The sequence below is a fragment of the Oncorhynchus tshawytscha genome, linkage group LG10 (assembly GCF_018296145.1).
Source record: "Oncorhynchus tshawytscha isolate Ot180627B linkage group LG10, Otsh_v2.0, whole genome shotgun sequence".
NCBI classification, from domain to species: Eukaryota; Metazoa; Chordata; class Actinopteri; order Salmoniformes; family Salmonidae; genus Oncorhynchus; species Oncorhynchus tshawytscha.
The window spans coordinates 22,948,390-22,970,206 of NC_056438.1; the positions used below are offsets into that span (position 1 = coordinate 22,948,390).

At 43.7% G+C, this 21,817-nt stretch overlaps 1 protein-coding gene across 4 annotated transcripts in view; it reads right to left on the reverse strand.

The window, feature by feature from the left end:
- Positions 1–21,817, reverse strand: part of LOC112259967 (adhesion G protein-coupled receptor L3) — a 342,605-nt gene that overhangs the window by 106,393 nt on the left and 214,395 nt on the right. For all 4 annotated transcript variants that reach the window (XM_042328358.1, XM_042328359.1, XM_024434684.2 and 1 more), the window contains one exon: positions 5,680–6,030. In XM_042328358.1, the coding sequence (XP_042184292.1) occupies positions 5,680–6,030 (351 nt within the window). The remainder of the gene's footprint in view (positions 1–5,679; positions 6,031–21,817) is intronic.

Here is a 21,817-nt window from a genome sequence, read left to right on the forward strand (position 1 = left end):
ACACGTGCTTCCAAACAACTTAATCTCGCCTTATTATAAATAACTTCTTTTTTTTCTCGTCCTCATACAATCTGTCGGTGTTTGTCTGTGTGAACATATACAGCACGTCACTATTACTCATATCCGAATGAAACTACCACGTACCTTAAAACCGATTGCCCTTAAAGTGGAACTGACAGCGTTTTAAACTACTTTGCAGACACGAAACAGACAAGCATAACATCAGTAAAAAATAGATTCAATTTCCAGCTTGTGCTACAAAAGCAACTTTATAAAACGTTTAGAAAAGAGGTTCTGTTTGGAGATAATTGCTATGACGTAGACTAAGGCATTGTTGGCAGAATAGACGGGTGTCATTCAACGCATGACTAATATAGTTCAACAATAAAATAACATTCTATTGGACGCACACACATATTTAGGAGATGTCATTGCTGGTGTAGCGAAATGCTCCTGTTCCTAGCTCCAACAGTGCAGTAGTATCTAACAATTCACAACAATGCACACAAATCTAAAAGTAAAAGAATGGAATTAAGAAACATGTACACTACCATTCAAAAGTTTGGGGTCACTTAGAAATGTTCTCGTTTTTGAAAGAAAAGCACCCTTTTTCTCCATTAAATTAACATCAAATTGATCAGAAATACAGTGTAAATGACTATTGCAGCTGGAAACGGCTGATTTTTAATGGGATATCCACATAAGAGTACAGAGGCCCCATTATCAGCAACCATCACTCCTGTGTTCCAATGGCACGTTGTGTTAGCTAATCCAAGTTTATCATTTTAAAAGGCTCAATGTCAACAGTGAAGAGGCGACTCTGGGATGCTGGCCTTCGAGGCAGAGTTGCAAAGAAAAAGCCATTTCTCAGACTGGCCAATATAAAGAAAAGATTAAGATGGGCAAAGCAACACAGACACTGGACAGAGGAACTCTGCCTAGAAGGCCAGCACCCGGAGGCGCTTCTTCACTCTTGACATTGAGACTGGTGTTTTGCAGGTTCTATTTAACGAAGCTGCCAGCTGAGGACTTGTGAGTCGTCTGTTTCTCAAACTAGACACACTAATGTACTTGTCCTCTTGCTCAGTTGTGCACCGGGGCCTCCCACTCTTTCTATTCTGGTTAGTTTGCGCTGTTCTGAACAGCGTTGTACCAGATCTTCAATTTTCTTCAGCCTCCTGAGGTTGAAGAGGCGCTGTTGCACCTTCTTCAGCACACTGTCTGTGTGGGTGGACCTTTTCAGAATGTTAGTGATGTGTACGCCGAGGAACTTTAGCTTTCCATCTTCTCCACTGCAGTCCCGTCGATGTGGACAGGGGCGTGCTCCCTCCACGATCAGCCCCTTTGTTTTGTTGACATTGAGTGAGAGGTTCTTTTCCTGGAACCACTTTCCCAGGGCCCTCACCTCCTCCCGGTAGGCTGTCTCGTCATTGTTGGTCATCCAACAAATATTGGCATCAGGTTGTAAATTACAGCTGGCCTGGTACATTGTTTGCTGTCTCCATTCGGGATGCACTGATTCAGTTTCAATGACTCAATATTTTGAGTCAAAAACGGACAAATGTAACTAAGGCTGGGAATGTCAATGCAATCAAACTAGCAAGGGCAATGATCACAAGTCAGTCATGGCATGGCTAATAGGCTAGCTTATCTACTTAGGTAGCTATTTATTTAGCAAGATAAACACAGAGCCTAATGTACTGGGAGGATGTTGTCATTGGACGATGGGTGAGTGGCCGACCCCCCCCCATATTGTTTTTCTGTGGCTACAGCTAGAGTTGCAGGGGTCATCTGGTTAGTTTGCAAGAAATTACAGTAATTACTTTGCTAGCTAGCTATGCTGAACTTGAACGACTCGTATCCACAGTTAGCATATCTCGGAGTTGTCAATGAAATGTATTTGGCATCGGTCAAATGTTCCAAATCAGTCATCAAAATGTGGGTTGGGACATGCATGCTTTGGCAGGCAAGATGCAGAAGGGCGAGCAGGCTACTATTCTCTATCCTTTTGTCAGTGAAATGTTGATGGCCAACTTTAAGCTGAGAAGGTTTATCTACTGTTCCCTCGTCAGATTTGAGCTCATCTCGCTCTGGCTAACAGTCGTTTATCTTGTTGTTGATGATGTGCATAGGGAACAGAGAGAGAGATGCTTTCATGATCAATAGAACTGTTAAGTTGACAAATGTAAGAGGACTCCCGTGGTATTTACATATTTACAGAAATCCATTCAGGTGCATTATGTGGCTTTTGGCGAAGGCGTTCTAATAATCTAAAGTCACGCTACTGCCTGTAAACACCCAGTTCAAAGTTCAATGTGTGTAGACTCCAGTCCTGGACAAGACAGATGTTTTGATGGGGTTTTATTTACTGCAGTGTCTAGCACAGCTGCTTTCCCCCTCTGTATTGCTATAGAATGTTCACCGGTGCCTTCCTCTGTCATTCCCAAACATTCTACGAATGTATGAAAACGTGAAAATGACCATATGTACGCGCTCGCTCGACAGAAAAATGTTTCAACAAATAAACTGTCACATTCTTCCTGGGGATGTATATGAACCCGATTTGAATAAGATTTCATGTTTCTAAAATGCTGTCAGTTCCACTTTAATAACATCATACAACAAATAAATATAATTGGGATATGACAAAGGAAGAGAATCTACTGGTTTCATATCCGCATGTTAAATGAAGTCCTAATTGTTTTGTGGTAGCACTTCAGGGCCCACAGAGGTATCCTGGATCGTGTGTGTTTCTAGTAATTAAGAGTTGAAGCACCTCTTTATGTGTTAAACGGGTGAGACGGTTGAACTCAGTGCAAAAAAATACACCAAACTGTGTTCCAATTAAGTCAGATATCCTGGAGTTCGTTACGAAAGGTCAATTAAGGGTGCCTGAGGGAGAGGACTGCTACTGACGGGGATGTGGAGTGACGTGTGTGTGTGTGTGTGTGTGTGTGTCTTTTGGGCCACACAAGGCCTCTGAAACCAGGCCAAAAATGGGACTGCGCCCCCACCAGAGCTTCTACTTACTCTGTGTATAAACTGGGATTGTGTCTTTATCATCTAATCAACAACACTATCAGCCAGCCTAAAACAGTACACAGCAGTTCCAAATGGCACCCTATTCCTTACATAGTGCACTACTTTTAACAAGAATCCTATGGGACGGGATTAGGGTGCCATTCCCTTTAGGGTGCTATTCCCTCTATAGTAATGCACTATAAAGGGAATAGGGTGCCATTTGGGATGCAAGTTATGGTAAAGGGATACAGAGAGAGAGGAAATTGGGTTCCAAATGTGGGCTATGGCGTTCATAGTGTTTATATTCAATCTGTGTATTTTTATAAACTATTAACTTCAGGACTCTGTCAAGGAAAAATGCCAGTCTTCGATTTGTACACGTCTATGGGCTAGAGGAGGAGGAGACAGACTGATAACATTAACTGATTTAAACTTTGACTGACACATCATTTCCTTCTAGTCCTTCTTGGACTGCATTACGTTTGATGGGTTTATCAGATAGACCTCCACCTGAGGGGGGAGTATGGGAGAAAGGTGGAGTGAGGATGATTGATAGAGTGAGTGAGAAAAAAAGATGGAGAGAGAGGGGAGAGAGAAAATAATGGAGAGAGAGGTGGTAGGGATTTGAGGAAGCCGTCCACGCGTCGGAAAAGTGGTCTGAAGTGTGGTGGGCTTTAAAGAGAGACACGCAGAGCGTTGGTGGTTGTGTGTCCCTCATCTTGCTGTACACCGGCCATCGTCGGCATGGTGTCGCCAGTTAAACGAGGAGAAGGCGGCGAGAGACAAAACGGTCCCCACCCCTGGTTGTAACATTTCTGTGCTCGTATTCAAAAGTGTTGATCTAGGATCAGGTACCCCCTTGTCCATACAATCTTATTCATTATGATCTAAACAGCAAAAATGACCCTATATCAGCACTTTGACTTTATGAGTATGGGCCAAGGCACAACGCAAAACTTCAAAAATATTGATACTGTTTCTAATGGCAACTTTTACAATAATCTATTCCATCTGTCCTTGGTATCACGCTCTACTTTTGGTTTCACTGCATGACCAGAAGTATGTGGACACCTGCTCGTCAAACATCTCATTCCAAAATCATGGGCATTAATATGGAGTTGGTCCCCCTTTGCTGCTATAACATCCTCCAATCTTTTAGGAAGGCTTTCCACTAGATGTTGGAACATTGCTGCTATAACAGCCTCCACTCTTCTGGGAAGGCTTTCCACTAGATGATGGAACATTGCTGCTATAACAGCCTCCACTCTTCTGGGAAGGCTTTCCACTAAATGTTGGAATATTGCAGTAGGGACTTGCTTCCATTAAGCCGCAAGAGCATTAGTGAGGTCGGGCACTTATGTTGGGCAATTAGGCCTGGCTCGCAGTCCGCGTTTCAATTCATCCCAAAGTTGTTCGACTGGGCTGAGGTCAGGGCTTTGTGGAGGCCAGTCAAGTTCTTGCAACCCGATCTTGACAAAGCATTTCTGTGTGGAACTTGCTTTGTGCACGGGGGCATCGTCACACAGGAAAGGGCTTTCCCCAAACTGTTGCCATAAAGTTGGAAGCACAGAACTGTCTAGAATGTCATAGTATTCTGGATCTTAATATGTTGGTATCCATTCCTTTTGATCTGTGACAAAGGAGTAGAGAAAGAAACGAGTGAAGTGGCACCTCATGAACACAAAGTGCCTGGCCCTCGTTAAAGAGCACACACACAACTGTGTTTAGTGTTAATTAATTAGGCTAATTGTTTCCTGGGAGTGAGGAAGCGGAGGGGAGGATTCCGCCTCGTGGTTCCATATGTGTGGCTATCTTTAGCTCTCCTCTCTCAGCGAGTCTCTCATTAGGCGAGGGGGGAGGGGCGAATGCATGCAAACAAAACAACAAACCTGTAAATAACATTCGGCCGTGTCAACCATCACACTTCAATATGCCGTACAGAGTTGAGAAAAGCAACGCCAGAATGTGTTTGACGACAGATTTTGGTTGGAAAACTGAAGGGATTAGTTGAGTTAATTGTAAGACTTCAATTCAGAAATTCAGGTCCTGTGAGAAAGTTTTGAATTAATGGTTAAGCTCATCCTTTTCCGATCAGCTCCATTCCCCAGGGAGGCCAATTCAGGAGCGGAGGATTCTGGTTCGTCTGAGGGCCATGGCTGTCAGTGGTCATCATTATGTACAATTTCAATATTTTCTCGTGTTCTTCTTCTTCCTTGTTTTTATTTCTCCTGCTTTTTTTTGTTCTACCTTGTGTTATTTTTAGCACTACATTGCTATTGACTACTACATTGTTGGGTTTGGAGCTTGCGAGAACGGCATTTTGCTGCACGCGACACTGAAACTTGAAACTTGTTGGTTCGATTCCTGCAGTGATCACCAATCTATTTTTTTGTGATACTTCAGACATTACGCACATTGCATGTACTACGTAGTGCTTTAAGACATCGCTTGAACTCACACCAACATATGTTACACATACAGACATTTAAACCAACATATTTGTTGCACTGGTAAGGAAATGTATCAAGGATAGCGATTAGCTAAATTTGGCTATTACCACAGTGTAGGCCTTTGGTTGACATACTTTTACCAGGGCCCAGTGAATGTTCAATTTCAGACGCACGGGAGCCACAGACTTATGTAGAACAAGCCCATTACCTATTGTTCCAGTCGGGCATGGTTGCCTCGCCACCAGTCCCTGTCTCATCTTGGGCCAGGACACGTCCGACATGATCATGGGATTACAGTAGTCAACGCTGACGTTGGGGAGCTTGGAGGACGGGGACGTCCTTGTGTTTCCCCCTGGGATATTGCCGTCCGCTGGCGGAAATAGCGGCGGCAGGGTAGTCGAGGTGGGTCGCGGTCGCTGGGCAACGGGGGTCGTCGCCGAAACCCTGGTGGTCGTAGTGGTGCTGGTTGTTGATGTGGTCGTCGTGGAAACCGTCGTCGGTCGAGTTGTAGTCCGTGTTGTCGTGGTATCCATAAATACAATCACAGATGAAGACGATTCTGTATTAGGAGGGAAGAAAGAGTCAAATAAAAAGCCCCGTCTTTCCTGTAGAATTAGGTGAGAAATAACATAGCATTCTAAATGGAATAAGGATAGAGGGATAGCGAAAGAGAGAAAAAAATAGATTTCAGTCACAGTTAATTTATCTCAAGAGGCAAATTTATTTCAGGCCTGGTTGCAAAAATAGGTGTTCCATTTTTCCACCACCCCCCGTCCCGTCAGTTTAAGAGGCGATAGTTCAAACTGGATCAATTGGATCTGGCAGGTGTGGCTTGGATATGTAGGCTAGTTTTCTGCCGAGGAGCTGGCAGACTCCTGCAGCTAGGCAAAGACACACAGGCATCCATTTCCAGCTATGGTTTGTGTGTGTGTGTGTGTGTGTGTGTGTGTGCACCAAGTCAATAACAATATTGGAGCTGTATGAAATTCTGGGTGTGGAGGAAGACAATGGTGACGTATAGGACATTGTTTTTCTTCGTCTCCCCACGGATACACATTATTTATTTATTTATCTTTTATTTATCTAGGCATGTCAGTTAAGATCAAATTCTTATTTACAATGACCGCCTACCCCGGTCAAACCCTAACACGGACGAGGCTGGGCAAATTGTGCACCCAATCACGTCCAGTTGTGATACAGCCTGGAATTGAACCAGGGTCTGTAGTGACGCTTCTAGCACTGAGATGCAGTGCCTTAGACCGCTGCGCCACTCGGGGGCCTCCTGATTCTCTCTTATCTGGTTTCCCTGAGGTCTTGAGGAAAGCGCTCACACACACACACACCATCGCCCCTAACTATCACAAACACACACACACACATAGTAAGGGCCCAAAATGTATTTAGCAATGAGCATCTTATGAATGTGTGGTCTAGGCTCAGACTCAAAGAAGCCGGGGCCAAGAGAGATAGGTCAGGGCTCATAACACTCCAGCAAACAGTGGGAGAGTGAGTGGGCAGGCAAATCAATGAGACAATACACGCACACAAAGTGGGGGATTCTATAATGGAAAAACAGTCCACTCTCTAACGCCGCAGTGGCCATTATCTTTTGTCTTAGTGGAAGCCAGGATAATTGGAGGTGGTACCGTAGTGGAACCTAGCTCTCTAGAGAATGGAGGTTAGTTCCCTTAGCCACTGTGACGCAGCAATCCATTCCAAATGCAATCATGAAACAGACGTTTGGTTTTCTAATAGTTACCTGCAGCATAAGTGACAAGTGTGGTGGATGATAATTCCATTTTTAACATTAATGTGGATAATGCAGGATTCAAGTAATTGGTCTTCGTTAGAGTGCTACAAAAACACCACAGACCATGTGTCGGCCTGTAGACTAGATTTGTTTTAAAGTGAGGCAGTGAGTGGAGGTTGGTGTATTGAGGCAGAGGAGGATGGTTCGCTGTAAAATTTAGAAAAAAAGTTTAAAAAAAAAAAAAAAAGATCTTTGGTACAGTTTAACACTATGCCCCTGTCTGTTATGGGCTAGTACTATAGCAAAACACGTGAGTGCAGCACACTGAAACAACATTTGTTGAGCTGGGGCTATTAGCTTACTGAGACCCCCGGAGGTATACCCTGTGGTAAAACACATTCAAGGACATTCAGCAGCAAACAAAGATGTCCCACTATTTGATTAAATACATGTTTTTTGTTTTCTTTTTGTTTTGTGTGAATACTTTAGACGGATCAAGACTCCATTCTCTCCCACAAAAAGAGTGTTTTTAAGATCTCTAGGTCTCTGTGGACTGCAATGGAGCCTCCATTGCCTTAACAAGCATCCTATTTAATCAAAAGGTGTACGCACTTACACACAAACACGTCCAAGTGAACACACCACACACACTCTCATCAGCCCTAATGTGTCAAACAACTCTCCTTATACAGGCCAGTCAAAAGTGAATGAACGCAGAAATAGGCGTTTAACATTTCCCCGTGTCATAGACGTCGCCATCTGCAATGACGGTAATGCGTAAACATTCATCTGTGCTACCATGCACAACGACGACTCCTGCAGAAATGACCATATGGACATCGACATTAAATCACAGAGCACATCTTTCCATTAACTTATTCATGGTACTTTTCATTTATTCATCCATTTTGGGACGAGTCTCTCTCTATTCACATAGTAACATTTGTGTGGCGAGGCCGGTTTTAATTTCCCTTGAAACGCATTGTGATGGACCTCTCTTGGGCTGAGGGTTCTGCCTCAAATGGCACCCTATTCCCTACGTGGTGCACTACTTTTGACTAGAGCAAGGTGCGCAGAGTGGCCAATTGGGATAATGATAAAAGACCGGGCCATGATTGGTATCATGCAGGGTGGCTATTTTGAATTCCCTGGGACCTTGTTAAGTTTGTATGTGTGATACAGTACCATTCCCATTTCTTATGATACAGGCCAATTATTTCCTATTTCAGAGATGTGTTATTCGAAGAGGGAGCAGGCAACCGTGACCTTAAACCAACAATGTTCACCAATGAACACACCCTCAAAAAAGAGCCTTTTCAAGTTGCACAATACCACAAGGAGACTATTGCTACAATGACCATATACATTTGACTTCACCACATGTCATACTAACAACACTCCAATAGCAGATATTCAATCTACATCTACTGTATAGTTCCGGCCGTGAATTTCTATCGAACAGCAAGTAGACCTAACGCTCTTGCCATGTCAAAGAAATGCTCCAAGTTTCCAATTCTACAATCTCGGTGATTGGGTCTTTCTCTTGCAGAAGAGCGTTGAATTTGAAAACCCTTCACGAGAATAGAATGAACCTGAAACTCTATCAACCATTCCGTAAATGATAAAAAGGAAAGAGTTTACGTCCGCGTTTAGAGTATACCTCCAAAGGTTGTGACCTTTCCCCTTGTTATAGGGAAATACTGACAACAAAGTCACTACAGTAGATTGTGTGAGAGAAGGCAGTTATGGCTAGAATTAAAACCAGATGAGTGATACTAATAAAATAAGGGCTACATGATAACCAGTACGCTTTCGAAAGAAACACACTGTTTGGCTATTCTAAATAACAACATTGTTAGGGATATGTTCCAACAGACTACTACTATAAGAGGCAGAGGAGTTCTGAAAAACAAAGAAAGCTCGACTATGTCCTTGAGCAAAGTTGTGTATTCTGCACGAAGCGATTACAAAAAGGACAAACGGGTCGGTGGACACTCGTGTTTTGGAAAAGTCTCGTCGCACAACCACTACAAGGACATTCTGTTGTGCTCCGTTGGTTCCCTAATTTTACCTGGGAGCAACAATCACGGTGCAGGGTTCAAGTTCAGCGGCTATGTGAATAGAAACTTTGTGTTCACTTTGTATTCTCAGAGAGAGTCATCCTTAACCTTACACGGCAGTTTTAAATGCCTAAAACATGCTGCTTGGTATCGCATTGTTGTGACTCATGTAGAGGGAAGAAAGAAACCAAAAATGGCCTTGGAGATATGATTGTTGTGCCGGGCTTGAGTGACCGGTTTATTTTTGCTTTGTCAGTTTAGTGTTCCTATTTCAAGCTTCACTAGGTTTTGTAGAACCTTGGAATTGTGGGATTCCATCACTTGGAGGAGACATTGTTTTTAAAGGATTCCTAAAGAGGTTTGTTTAAAAAGGAATGTACACAGGCTACTAAGCACATCCAGCAAACCTCCACAGGTGCAGAGTACACATTATGTCAGAGGAAGGAGAGAAAGGGGAAATAAGCACAATACTAAATACTTCTCTCGTGGTTTAGTGGCTAAATTGCAGCCACATGAGGCGAAAGAAAAATACATGGAAACCTCCCCCCATCAAGACCACAATAGTGATCACTTCTACCGTTAGAGGTCAATTGTTAAATTCAGCCATACATGCTCTGAAATCCATAACTTCAAACCCCCAAAATGACAAAAAGTAAATACATTTAAAAAATAAAAACAACCCTGCAGACTTCTCATCTTAATCTTCAACTCTGAACTGTTAGAAAAGGACCCGTACACGTCAGCATTTCACTGTCAGTCTACACCTGTTGTTTACGAAGCATGTGACGCATAAAATGTGATTTTATTTACGTAAACATCGCTTCCTTGCAACACGCCACGATACCTGCTAATGTTTCGCCCTCCGACAGAGCTGTGTGCTCCATTTCAAAGCAGTCCTTCCTGCATAATTAGTCGTCCTCCTTTATTCTCCCCAGGCTTTTACGGTAGTTACAATTAGATGAACCTTCCACTCGGTTTCAGGAATGGGCCCGTTATTTTGAAACAAATTTGCTTTTAATGACATTTCCTATTGGTGAGATCAAAAAGGGAAGTAGGCTTGGGGGGGTGAGCGTCTCACAGGATAGGGACTGTCAGTGTAAGGTTAAACTCAATTATACATTGTTAATATTTGAACTCTGTTCACAGCTTTCTGCTTGTCTTGAAACTTAAACCTCCACTGGGATTCACCTCAATCAAGTGTAGGCAAGATACTCTAAGGGATTATGACAAAGTTTGAATTGTGTCATAATATCACTTGCATAAAGAAGACAGTGGTGAATAACTGATTGAATTGTTGATGCTTCTATCATGGCATCGTTGGTTGAATTTGTTTTTCATGAACTACATGTTACCTGTTGTTGTACAGGCTCAACATACTAAGGAAGCGAACGTTCGCTCGTCAAAATACATCGCACACAGCTCTCTCGGAGGGCGAAACATTAGCAGGTGTCGTGGCGTGTTGCAAGGAAGCGATGTTACGTAAATAAAATCACATCTTGTGCGTCACATGCTTCGTAAACAACAGGTGTAGACTGACAGTGAAATGTTTTATTTTATTTATTTCACATTTATTTAACCAGGTAGGCCAGTTGAGAACAAGATCTCATTTACAACCACGACCTGGCCAAGATAAAGCAAAGCAGTGCGACAAAAACAACAACAGAGGTACACATAAACAAATGTACAGTCAATAACACAAGAGAAAAGAAACAGAAAAATCTATGTACAGTGTGTGCAAATGTAGAAGAGTAGGGAGGTAAGGCAATAAATAGGCCCTAGAGGCAAAAATAATTACAATTTAGCATTAACACTGGAGTGATAGAAATGCAGATGATGATGTGCAAGTAGAGATACTTTGGTGCAAAAGAGCAAGAGGGTAAGTAATAATATGGGGATGAGGTAGTTGGGTGTGCTATTTACAGATTGGCTGTGTACAGGTACAGTGATCGGTAAGCTGCTCTGACAGAGACAGAGACAGAGATGGCCGCCTCGCTTCGCGTTCCTAGGAAACTATGCAGTTTTTTGTTTTTTTTACGTGTTATTTCTTACATTAGTACCCCAGGTCATCTTAGGTTTCATTACATACAGTCGAGAAGAACTACAAGCATTTCGCTACACTCGCATTAACATCTGCTAACCATGTGTATGTGACAAATAAAATTTGATTTCATTTGACAGCTGATGCTTAAAGTTAGTGAGGGCTATATAGGTCTCCAGCTTCATTGATTTTTGCAATTCGTCCCAGTCATTGGCAGCAGAGAACTGGAAGGAAAGGCAGCCAAAGGAAGTTTTGGCTTTGGGGGTGACCAGTGCAATATACCTGCTGGAGTGCATGCTACGGGTGGGTGTTGCTATGGTGACCAGAGAGCTGAGATAAGGCGGAGCTTTACCTAGCAAAGACTTACAGATGACCTGGAGCCAGTGGGTTTGGCGACGGATATGTAGTTGGGGCCAGCCAACGAGAGCATACAGGTCACAGTGGTGGGTGGTATATGGGGCTTTGGTGAATGCTGACTTAGGGGTCCTTTTCCAACAGTGCAGAGGTTAAAGTTTAAGATAAGAAGTCTGCAGGGTTGTGGTTTTTATTTTGAATCATTTTGGGGTTTTGAAGTTATAGATGGGGGGGTTCCATGTATTTTTCTTTCGTCTCATGTGGCTGCAATTTAGCCACTAAACCCTGAGAGAAGTATTTAGTATTGTGCTTATTTCCCCTTTCTCTCCTTCCTCTGACATACTCTTATAAACCAACTTACCCAATTATGCTGTAGCCATGACAACACCCATTCATACCAATCGAAGAGCAGTCAATGACACACAACTCAAAACTATTTTCGCTGTCTCAATCCATCCTTACTCTATAATGATAACGCATTCAGTGGTAAACCACACATATCCCCCTATTTGTTCTGGTCACACCCCCCACACCCCCTCCCCACCATGCTGTGCATGTACTGGAGCGGGTAGGTAAATGATGATGAAACTCCTGTCGTTTAATGGGCCTTTTGTGGCAGGCCCACAAATCTGTCAGTGGGGTCCGGTGGTAAATGATGCATGGAAACATCCGGTAATACCCTGATATCATCTGACATCAGGAAGCCATAATGGATGGATGGTGGCCATTGTTTGGAAACTAATTCCTCATCCCGGCTCCCCGAGACTACAGAGGGCAGCTGTGGCGGTCACTGCGACAGGGCCGAATGCACTGGTACGGGGGAGCATCCTGCCGCTCACTCAGCTTCTTCAATGCGCATACACAAATGGACATGATAGTGTACACACACACACACACACAAACGGAGCTACATGGACGTTCGTGCACACCTGTGCACATGCATGCCAACCTACAGTGTGCGCACACAAACGCACACACAGAAAGAAGCACACATACAGTATAGCACAACCGATGACAACAGGGCCCTGTGAGGCCTGAAATGAGGGACGCTGAGAGCTCACTAGCCCATTCTCATTTCCAGAGACAGAGTCAGACAGGCTTCTGAAAAACCTGCACATGTCTAAATAACCGTGGAGAAGTTGAAAGCAGGGAGGGAAGGAGGGGAGTGACAGGGGAAAAGGGGTAGCAGGACACAGTGTCTCGCTCCCGGTCAAAAAGCCTCGAGTCTGGATTTTGAAGCGGGGCCGATTGGATAATACAAAGCCTCTCAGTGACAACTCCAACACTGCTGTTACCAGGGGGATTCTTCACAGGAAACGACAGTGGCCCAGATCCACTCCACTGATAAAAGGAAAATGATTTTTAATAATATTGACAAGACAAACCTGTGCGTCAATCTAAGTAACACAATTAAAAAATCCCCATCAAAATCCTTCCCCATCGGCGGTGGAATGTGTCTCAGACCATGAGAAAAAAATTGGTCTTCTCACAAAAACGTCTATCGAAACAAAGGTACACCGGAGTCAAACCAGTGTCTGCTTCTCATCTACGCATAATGTGGTTGCTGTTTAATTTCTGCATGTGTCAGGGGAGACGGATTGGGTGGTGGTCTGAAGTGAAGGATCACCTGGCGTTCCCTGGAACCGCACAGATGAGCTGTGTATGATTTCTGGATCAAGGTACAGCCCGTTGTAGAGGATGAATAATGAACCCTCCCGGTTGAGGAAGCAAAATGTGCACCACGTGACGCATAAATGGGACCGCATGGATTTTTGGGGCCCGGGAAGAGTAGCCGCTGTGTTCACAGCAGCTAACGGGGATACTAATAAAATACTAAATAGTCAAATGGAACGTTTATGCCATGTTTCAAAAGGATGACATAGCAACTCGCCTGCTGGCCGCGGCAAGAACTAAGCTGGTTCGCCGTTCAAATAGATAACGCGATGTTTACTACCCGTGAGGAACTTGGCTACATCTGACAGCTGCGCAGGACGTGACGTGGATAGGGGAACACCAAGGGACCACATCATCTATAGTAGGTTGTACACTGTATTGGAGTACAGCATGAGCAATGCAGCATTTTAAAGCCAAGCAAAGAACTAGAAAGCAAGTGACACTGCCATGCGGCAAATCTCAAGCTACATACCGAACACGTTTCCATTGTGTTTCCACTCCCTTGGTTTGGGACAAATACACTGCCATGCGGCAAATCTCAAGCTACATACCTAACACGTTTCCATTGTGTTTCCACTCCCTTGGTTTGGGACAAATACACTGCCATGCGGCAAATCTCAAGCTACATACCGAACACGTTTCCATTGTGTTTCCACTCCCTTGGTTTGGGACAAATACACTGCCATGTGGCAAATCTCAAGCTACATACCTAACACGTTTCCATTGTGTTTCCACTCCCTTGGTTTGGGACAAATACACTGCCATGCGGCAAATCTCAAGCTACATACCTAACATGTTTCCATTGTGTTTCCACTCCCTTGGTTTGGGACATTGTGTTTCCACTCCCTTGGTTTGGGACAATACACATGTGGCAAGCTACATACACTGCCATGGTTTGGAAAATCTCAAGCTACATACCTAACATGTTTCCATTGTGTTTCCACTCCCTTGGTTTGGGACAAATACACTGCCATGCGGCAAATCTCAAGCTACATACCTAACATGTTTCCATTGTGTTTCCACTCCCTTGGTTTGGGACAAGCCTGTGTCCATGGAACAAATACACTGCTATTGTAATCCTCGACCCCGGACACAGTTTTGCTGGTGACTCACCCTGGACATGGTTAGCCTACCTCATTGGGAGTACGCCAAGTGTTTAATAATGATTTAGGCCATCTTGCCAAGCTGACAAGATCATAAAACAGTGTGAAAGATAACAATAAGAATTCAAGAAGCTTTTTCTGAAACAGCAGCTGAGCATCTAGATAGTAAGGCAACAATGCATTCATGAATGCATTCCAAAACTTCAGGCGTAGAGCAAATAATAGCACATTTAAGCAGGTAGTAAACACACACACACACACAGAGAGGAGGTCAAAGGGCAAAAAGTTGTGTCCTAAGTAACCAGCTGGTTAATAACAAGGCCAAACAACAGTTGCTCTGTCAGTCTGCATCTACCTGTTAGCCATTCTTATTCAATTAAGAAAATCTCTGTTACTACTGACAGGGCAAAGACTGTCAGGCCTTGCCCAAAACATGCCAGCCTCAGTATGAAGGTTGATGCCAATGTCTCAGGCACCCTCTGGCACACGCTGGAACTCTGCCCCGGCCAGATGGCAACATGTGGCACGATTACAGCAGGCCCGTCAGACAGTGGAGGGTATCGGTGATGCCAACTGTGTCGCCTGTGCCACAGTACCCGTCATCCGCAGATGGCTTGAGATGACAGAGAAATGAGTGGTTTCGCGACCCATGTGGGATATCCGGAGATCAACGGTGCTTGCAGTGAACCAACAAAGCAGATCACATGGAGAGGGATCATTGACTCTAGGGATACATATTAATTTAGAGACATAACACTGGACAACCGTCTACTAAGAGCGTTTGCTTAATGACCTGAATGTAATTAACAAGGCATGGACAGTTCAGAAGGGAAACCTGAGTGTGGTGATGTCAGCGGATATTGCACCAGTTGGATTCACACTAATTACACGTGGTCTAAATAAGTTGAGCAGTTCTACACATGCTTCCTCAATGCCCGGATGTCACACGCTCGCATGTGCTGGTGTCTCTTGCTGCCATGTTGCTGTAACTAGCTGTTCCTCTTCCTTTTCTGATATCCCATCACCACCCCAGCCCCCAACTGGGTTCTGTGTATCTTCCTTCAGAGGATAACGATATAGAGTATTGTGCTCACTGCCTGTGGTTATATTATCATAATCCCATGATGCTTCGCTCTGGCAGTGAGCTATCCTGAAGGAGTAGAGACATGCTTTGTTATCTTTTCAATAAATGGTTAAATGTACACGTGGTGTTCCCTTTCTAAAATGTCCTAATTAAACAAGTCCTCCTTTCAAAAAACACCTTGATAAATATGGACGATTCCATGCCAGCGGAAAATATTTTTGCTATCTCAGATTGTTCTGGAAATGTTCACATAGAAACTTCACTGGGAGGAAGGACATTTGAAATGCTTTTTTACATTCGTATCACAAACCATTTCTGAGAAAATCATGATGAAAGGCCCTTTTTAGACCTATACATGCCTCTTGTAAGACAGCTATGAGCTCTCTCTCGTACATGCACACAGCACGGACTCCTCCCTCTGCCACCCACATACACCAGGCAGGCAGCAGGCACCAGTGGCAGGTGTCTGAGGCAGGACAAATTCTCTCAAGTGACTGCCTGCACTAAGTAGCCTTGGGGACGTTCTTCCTCCTCCAATCACTGTGGCAGAAAGGTCAGCCCGAACGTCCAGCTGAACCCACACTGAATCCATCTTGGTTTCTATTCCCTTTTCGTGATCATTAGACATTTCAAATATGTATGTTAACATTTAGTTCCATGTCTGCTATTTCAAACCTATACATAATGGTCAACATATCCATGGAAATTTGCACAAACATTTTAGCAGCAGTATGGCGCCGATAGAGATGGCCGCTTCACGTTCTTAGGAAACTGTGCAGTATTTAGTTTGTTTATGTATTATTTCTTACATTGTTACCCCAGAAAATCTTACATCTTATTACATTCTGGAAGAACTACTGAATATAAGAGCAACGTCAACTTAATAACATTACGACCAGGAATACGACTTTCTCGAAGCAGATCCTCCCTTTGGACCAAATCAAATTGATTTGTCACATACACATGGTTAGCACATGTTAATGCGAGTGTAGCGAAATGCGTGTGCTTCTAGTTACGACAATGCAGTAGTAACCAACGAGTAATCTAACCTAACAATTCCAAAACTACTACCTTATACACACAAGTGTAAAGGGATAAAGAATATGTACATAAAGATATATGAATGAGTGATGGTACAGAACGGCATAGGCAAGATGCAGTAGATGGTATAGAGTACAGTATATACAGTGGGGAGAACAAGTATTTGATACACTGCCGATTTTGCAGGTTTTCCTACTTACAAAGCATGTAGAGGTCTGTAATTTTTATCGTAGGTACACTTCAACTGTGAGAGATGGAATCTAAAACAAAAATCCAGAAAATCACATTGTATGATTTTTAAGTAATTAATTTGCACTTTATTGCATGACATAAGTATTTGATATATCAGAAAAGCAGAACTTAATATTTGGTACAGAAACCTTTGTTTGCAATTACAGAGATCATATGTTTCCTGTAGTTCTTGACCAGGTTTGCACACACTGCAGCAGGGACTTTGGCCCACTCCTCCATACAGACCTTCTCCAGATTCCTCAGGTTTCGGGGCTGTCGCTGGGCAATACGGACTTTCAGCTCCCTCCAAAGATTTTCTATTGGGTTCAGGTCTGGAGACTGGCTAGGCCACTCCAGGACCTTGAGATGCTTCTTACGGAGCCACTCCTTAGTTGCCCTGGCTGTGTGTTTCGGGTCATTGTCATGCTGGAAGACCCAGCCACGACCCATCTTCAATGCTCTTACAGAGGGAAGGAGATTGTTGGCCAAGATCTCGCAATACTTGGCCCCATCTATCCTCCCCTCAATACGGTGCAGTCGTCCTGTCCCCTTTGCAGAAAAGCATCCCCAAAGAATGATGTTTCCACCTCCATGCTTCACGGTTGGGATGGTGTTCTTGGGGTTGTACTCCAAACACGGCGAGTGGAGTTTAGACCAAAAAGCTCTATTTTTGTCTCATCAGACCACATGACCTTCTCCCATTCCTCCTCTGGATCATCCAGATGGTCATTGGCAAACTTCAGACGGGCCTGGACATGCGCTGGTTTGAGCAGGGGGACCTTGCGTGAGCTGCAGGATTTTAATCCATGATGGCGTAGTGTGTTAGTAATGGTTTTCTTTGAGACTGTGGTCCCAGCTCTCTTCAGGTCATTGACCAGGTCCTGCTGTGTAGTACTGGGCTGATCCCTCAACTTCCTCGTGATCATTGAAGCCCCACGAGGTGAGATCTTGCATGGAGCCCCAGATAATTGCGCCAACAGTTGTTGCCTTCTCACCAAGCTGCTTGCCTATTGTCCTGTAGCCCATCCCAGCCTCGTGCAGGTCTACAATTTTAACCCTGATGTCCTTACACAGCTCTCTGGTCTTGGCCATTGTGGAGAGATTGGAGTCTGTTTGATTGAGTGTGTGGACAGGTGTCTTTTATACAGGTAACGAGTTCAAACAGGTGCAGTTAATACAGGTAATGAGTGGAGAACAGGAGGGCTTCTTAAAGAAAAACTAACAGGTCTGTGAGAGACGGAATTCTTACTGGTTGGTAGGTGATCAAATACTTATGTCATGCAATAAAATGCAAATTAATTACTTAAAAATCATACAATGTGATTTTATGGATTTTTGTTTTAGATTCCGTCTCTCACAGCTGAAGTGTACCTATGATAAAAAATTACAGACCTCTACATGCTTTGTAAGTAGAAAAACCTGCAAAATCGGCAGTGTATCAAATACTTTGTTCTCCCCACTCTACATATGAGATGATTAATGTAGGGTATGTAAACAAAGTGGCATAGTTTAAAGTGGCTAGTGATACATGTATTACATAAAGATGTAGTAGATGATATAGAGTACAGTATATACATATACATATGAGATGAGTAATGTAGGGTATGTAAACATTATATTAAGTAGCATTGTTTAAAGTAGCTAGTGATATATTTTACATCAATTCCCATCATTTCCCAGTATTAAAGTGGCTGGAGTTGAGTCAGTATGTTGGCAGCAGCCACTCAATGTTAGTGGTGGCTGTTTAACAGTCTGATGGCCTTGAGATAGAAGCTGTTTTTCAGTCTCTCGGTCCCTGCTTTGATGCACCTGTACTGACCTTGCCTTCTGGATAATAGCGGGGTGAACAGGCAGTGGCTCAGGTGGTTGTTGTCCTTAATGATCTTTATGGCCTTCCTGTGACATCGAGTGGTGTAGGTGTCCTGGAGGGCAGGTAGTTTGCCCCCGGTGATGCGTTGTGCAGACCTCACTACCCTCTGGAGAGCCTTACGGGTGAGCACCACCAACCAGGACAATGGATCTAATCCCAGCAGCTGACCTAAAGCAACGGTGACGCAGAAGGGGCAGACGGAGTGGTCTTCTGGTCAGGCTTCATATACGGGCACATCGCTCACCGCTCCTGAGTATACTACTCGCCAATGTCCAGTCTCTTGACAACAAGGTAGACGAAATTCGAGCAGGGGTTGCCTTCCAGAGAGACATCTGAGACTGTAACATTCTCTGTTTCACAGAAACATGTCTCTCTCGGGATATGGTGTTGGAATCGGTCCAGCGACCGGGCTTCTCCATGCATTGCGCGGAAAGAAATAAACACCTCTCTGGGAAGAGGAAGGGCAGGGGTGTATGCTTTATGATTAACAACTCATGGTGCTATCATAACACACAGGAACTCACGTCCTTCTGCTCATCCGACCTAGAGTTCCTTACAATCAAATGCCGGCCATTCTACCTACCAAGAGAATTCTCGTCAATTACAGTCACAGTCACAGCTGTGTACACCCCCCCCAAGGAACTTCCCTCGACTCCACGTAAACTGGAAACTAAATACCCGGAGGCTGCATTTATTGAAGCTGGGGATTTTAACTAAGCAAATTTGAGATCAATGTTACCTACATGTTATCAGCGTATTGATGGCACGACAGGTAGGGCTAATACTCTTGATCACTGATACTCTAACCTCAGCGATGCATACAAAGTCCTCCCCCGCCGTCCCTTCGGCAAATCCGACCACGACGCCATCTTACTTGTCCCGGCTTATAGGCAGAAACTCAAACAGGATGTACCAGTGATGAGAACCATTCAACGCTGGACTGACCAATTGGAAGGCACGCTCCAAGATTGTTTTGATCACGTGGACTGGAATATGGCCATTTAAGCACTGAAAAACAGCTTCTATCTCAAGGCCATCAGACTGCTTAACAGCAATCACTAACTCAGAGAGGCTGCTGCCTACATTGAGACCAAATCACTGGACACTTTAATAAATGGATCACTAGTCACATTAAACAATGCCACTTTAAATAATGTTTGCAAATCTTACATTATATCACATATATACTTTATTTTATACCATCTACTTCACCTTGCCTATTTATATGTACATATTCTCATTCTCCCCTTTAGATTTGTGTGTATTAGGTAGTTGTTGGGGAATTGTTAGATTACTTGTTAGTTCTGTGTGTATTAGGTAGTTGTTGGGGAACTGTTAGATTACTTGTTAGATCTGTGTGTATTAGGTAGTTGTTGGGGAATTGTTAGATTACTTGTTAGATCTGTGTGTATTAGGTAGTTGTTGGGGAATTGTTAGATTACTTGTTAGATCTGTGTGTATTAGGTAGTTGTTGGGGAATTGTTAGATTACTTGTTAGATCTGTGTGTATTAGGTAGTTGTTGGGGAACTGTTAGATTACTTGTTAGATCTGTGTGTATTAGGTAGTTGTTGGGGAACTGTTAGATTACTTGTTAGATCTGTGTGTATTAGGTAGTTGTTGGGGAATTGTTAGATTACTTGTTAGATCTGTGTGTATTAGGTAGTTGTTGGGGAATTGTTAGATTACTTGTTAGATCTGTGTGTATTAGGTAGTTGTTGGGGAATTGTTAGATTACTTGTTAGATCTGTGTGTATTAGGTAGTTGTTGGGGAACTGTTAGATTACGTTGTTGGGGAACTGTTAGATTACTTGTTAGATCTGTGTGTATTAGGTAGTTGTTGGGAAACTGATAGATTACTTGTTAGATCTGTGTGTATTAGGTAGTTGTTGGGAAACTGATAGATTACTTGTTAGATCTGTGTGTATAAGGTAGTTGTTGGCAATTGTTAGATTATTTGTTAGATATTACTGCACTGTTGGAACTAGAAGCACAAGCATTACACTAACACTCACATTGACATCATGTGTATGTGACCAATACAATTTGACTTGAAGTGTTCCCATGTTACAGTATATTGATCTAGGGCTGCTTTTGTCCAGCTCTTTTGTCTCAGATTTGTATTCATTGGTGAAGTGGGCATACAAATATCCTGTCAGAATAAAAAAGACCTTACTCTTTCTTCCACTTTTTTGATTTCCTCCTATTTTTCCCCCCTGCCACTTTGTAAAGAAGACTGTATTTTAACTGTATTTGCGCTCGCACACTATTGAATTTGATTGAAAGAATATGCCAGGAGAGGGCAAGGAGACGTGGGCTTTTAATGTTGTCTGCTTGGAAAACCTGTATTTCGCTTTTTCAATCAAATTCAGTAAATACAATTATCGATAAGTGTTGTCATAGAAACATGCTTTGAATGAAGGTGTCCTTCATCCTCGATTTGTTCTCTGGAGAGATTGAAGTACCTGCTCCAGAAGAGTAATTATGCCCTTGTAAAGAATGGTTGACAATTGTCCCACTGCCTTGCCTACAGACATACAAATGGATGTCCCCTAAGCATCCAAGTATGAAACGAGGGATATGATGAGTTAAGTCTGACTGCAACATTTCTGCAATATATTTGGACTATTTCCACAACATTAGATGGAATAAACATCATTCATAAAACAGTGGTGGATTTAGGTATAGGCGGCATGGGCAACTACCCAGGGCGGCATGGGCAACTACCCAGGGCGGCATGGGCAACTACCCAGGGCGGCATGGGCAACTACCCAGGGCGGCATGGGCAACTACCCAGGGCGGCATGGGCAACTACCCAGGGTGGCATGGGCAACTACCCAGGGGCATGGGCAACTACCCAGGGCGGCATGGGCAACTACCCAGGGCAGCATGGGCAACTACCCAGGGCGGCATGGGCAACTACCCAGGGCGGCATGGGCAACTACCCAGGGCGACATGGGGCGCCCGCACCCAGAAACTTGGAATGGTGACATTTGTGCGATCGTTTTTTCTATCGCTCATTTGCACGTCACATCAATGATATCATGTCACCGTGTGGGACTGTGTGTCAATTAACATTGTCGGAGTGGGCGTCCTGATTCTAGTTTGTGAGCTTGGCAGGCTACTGCCTGGGAAGGTTTCCC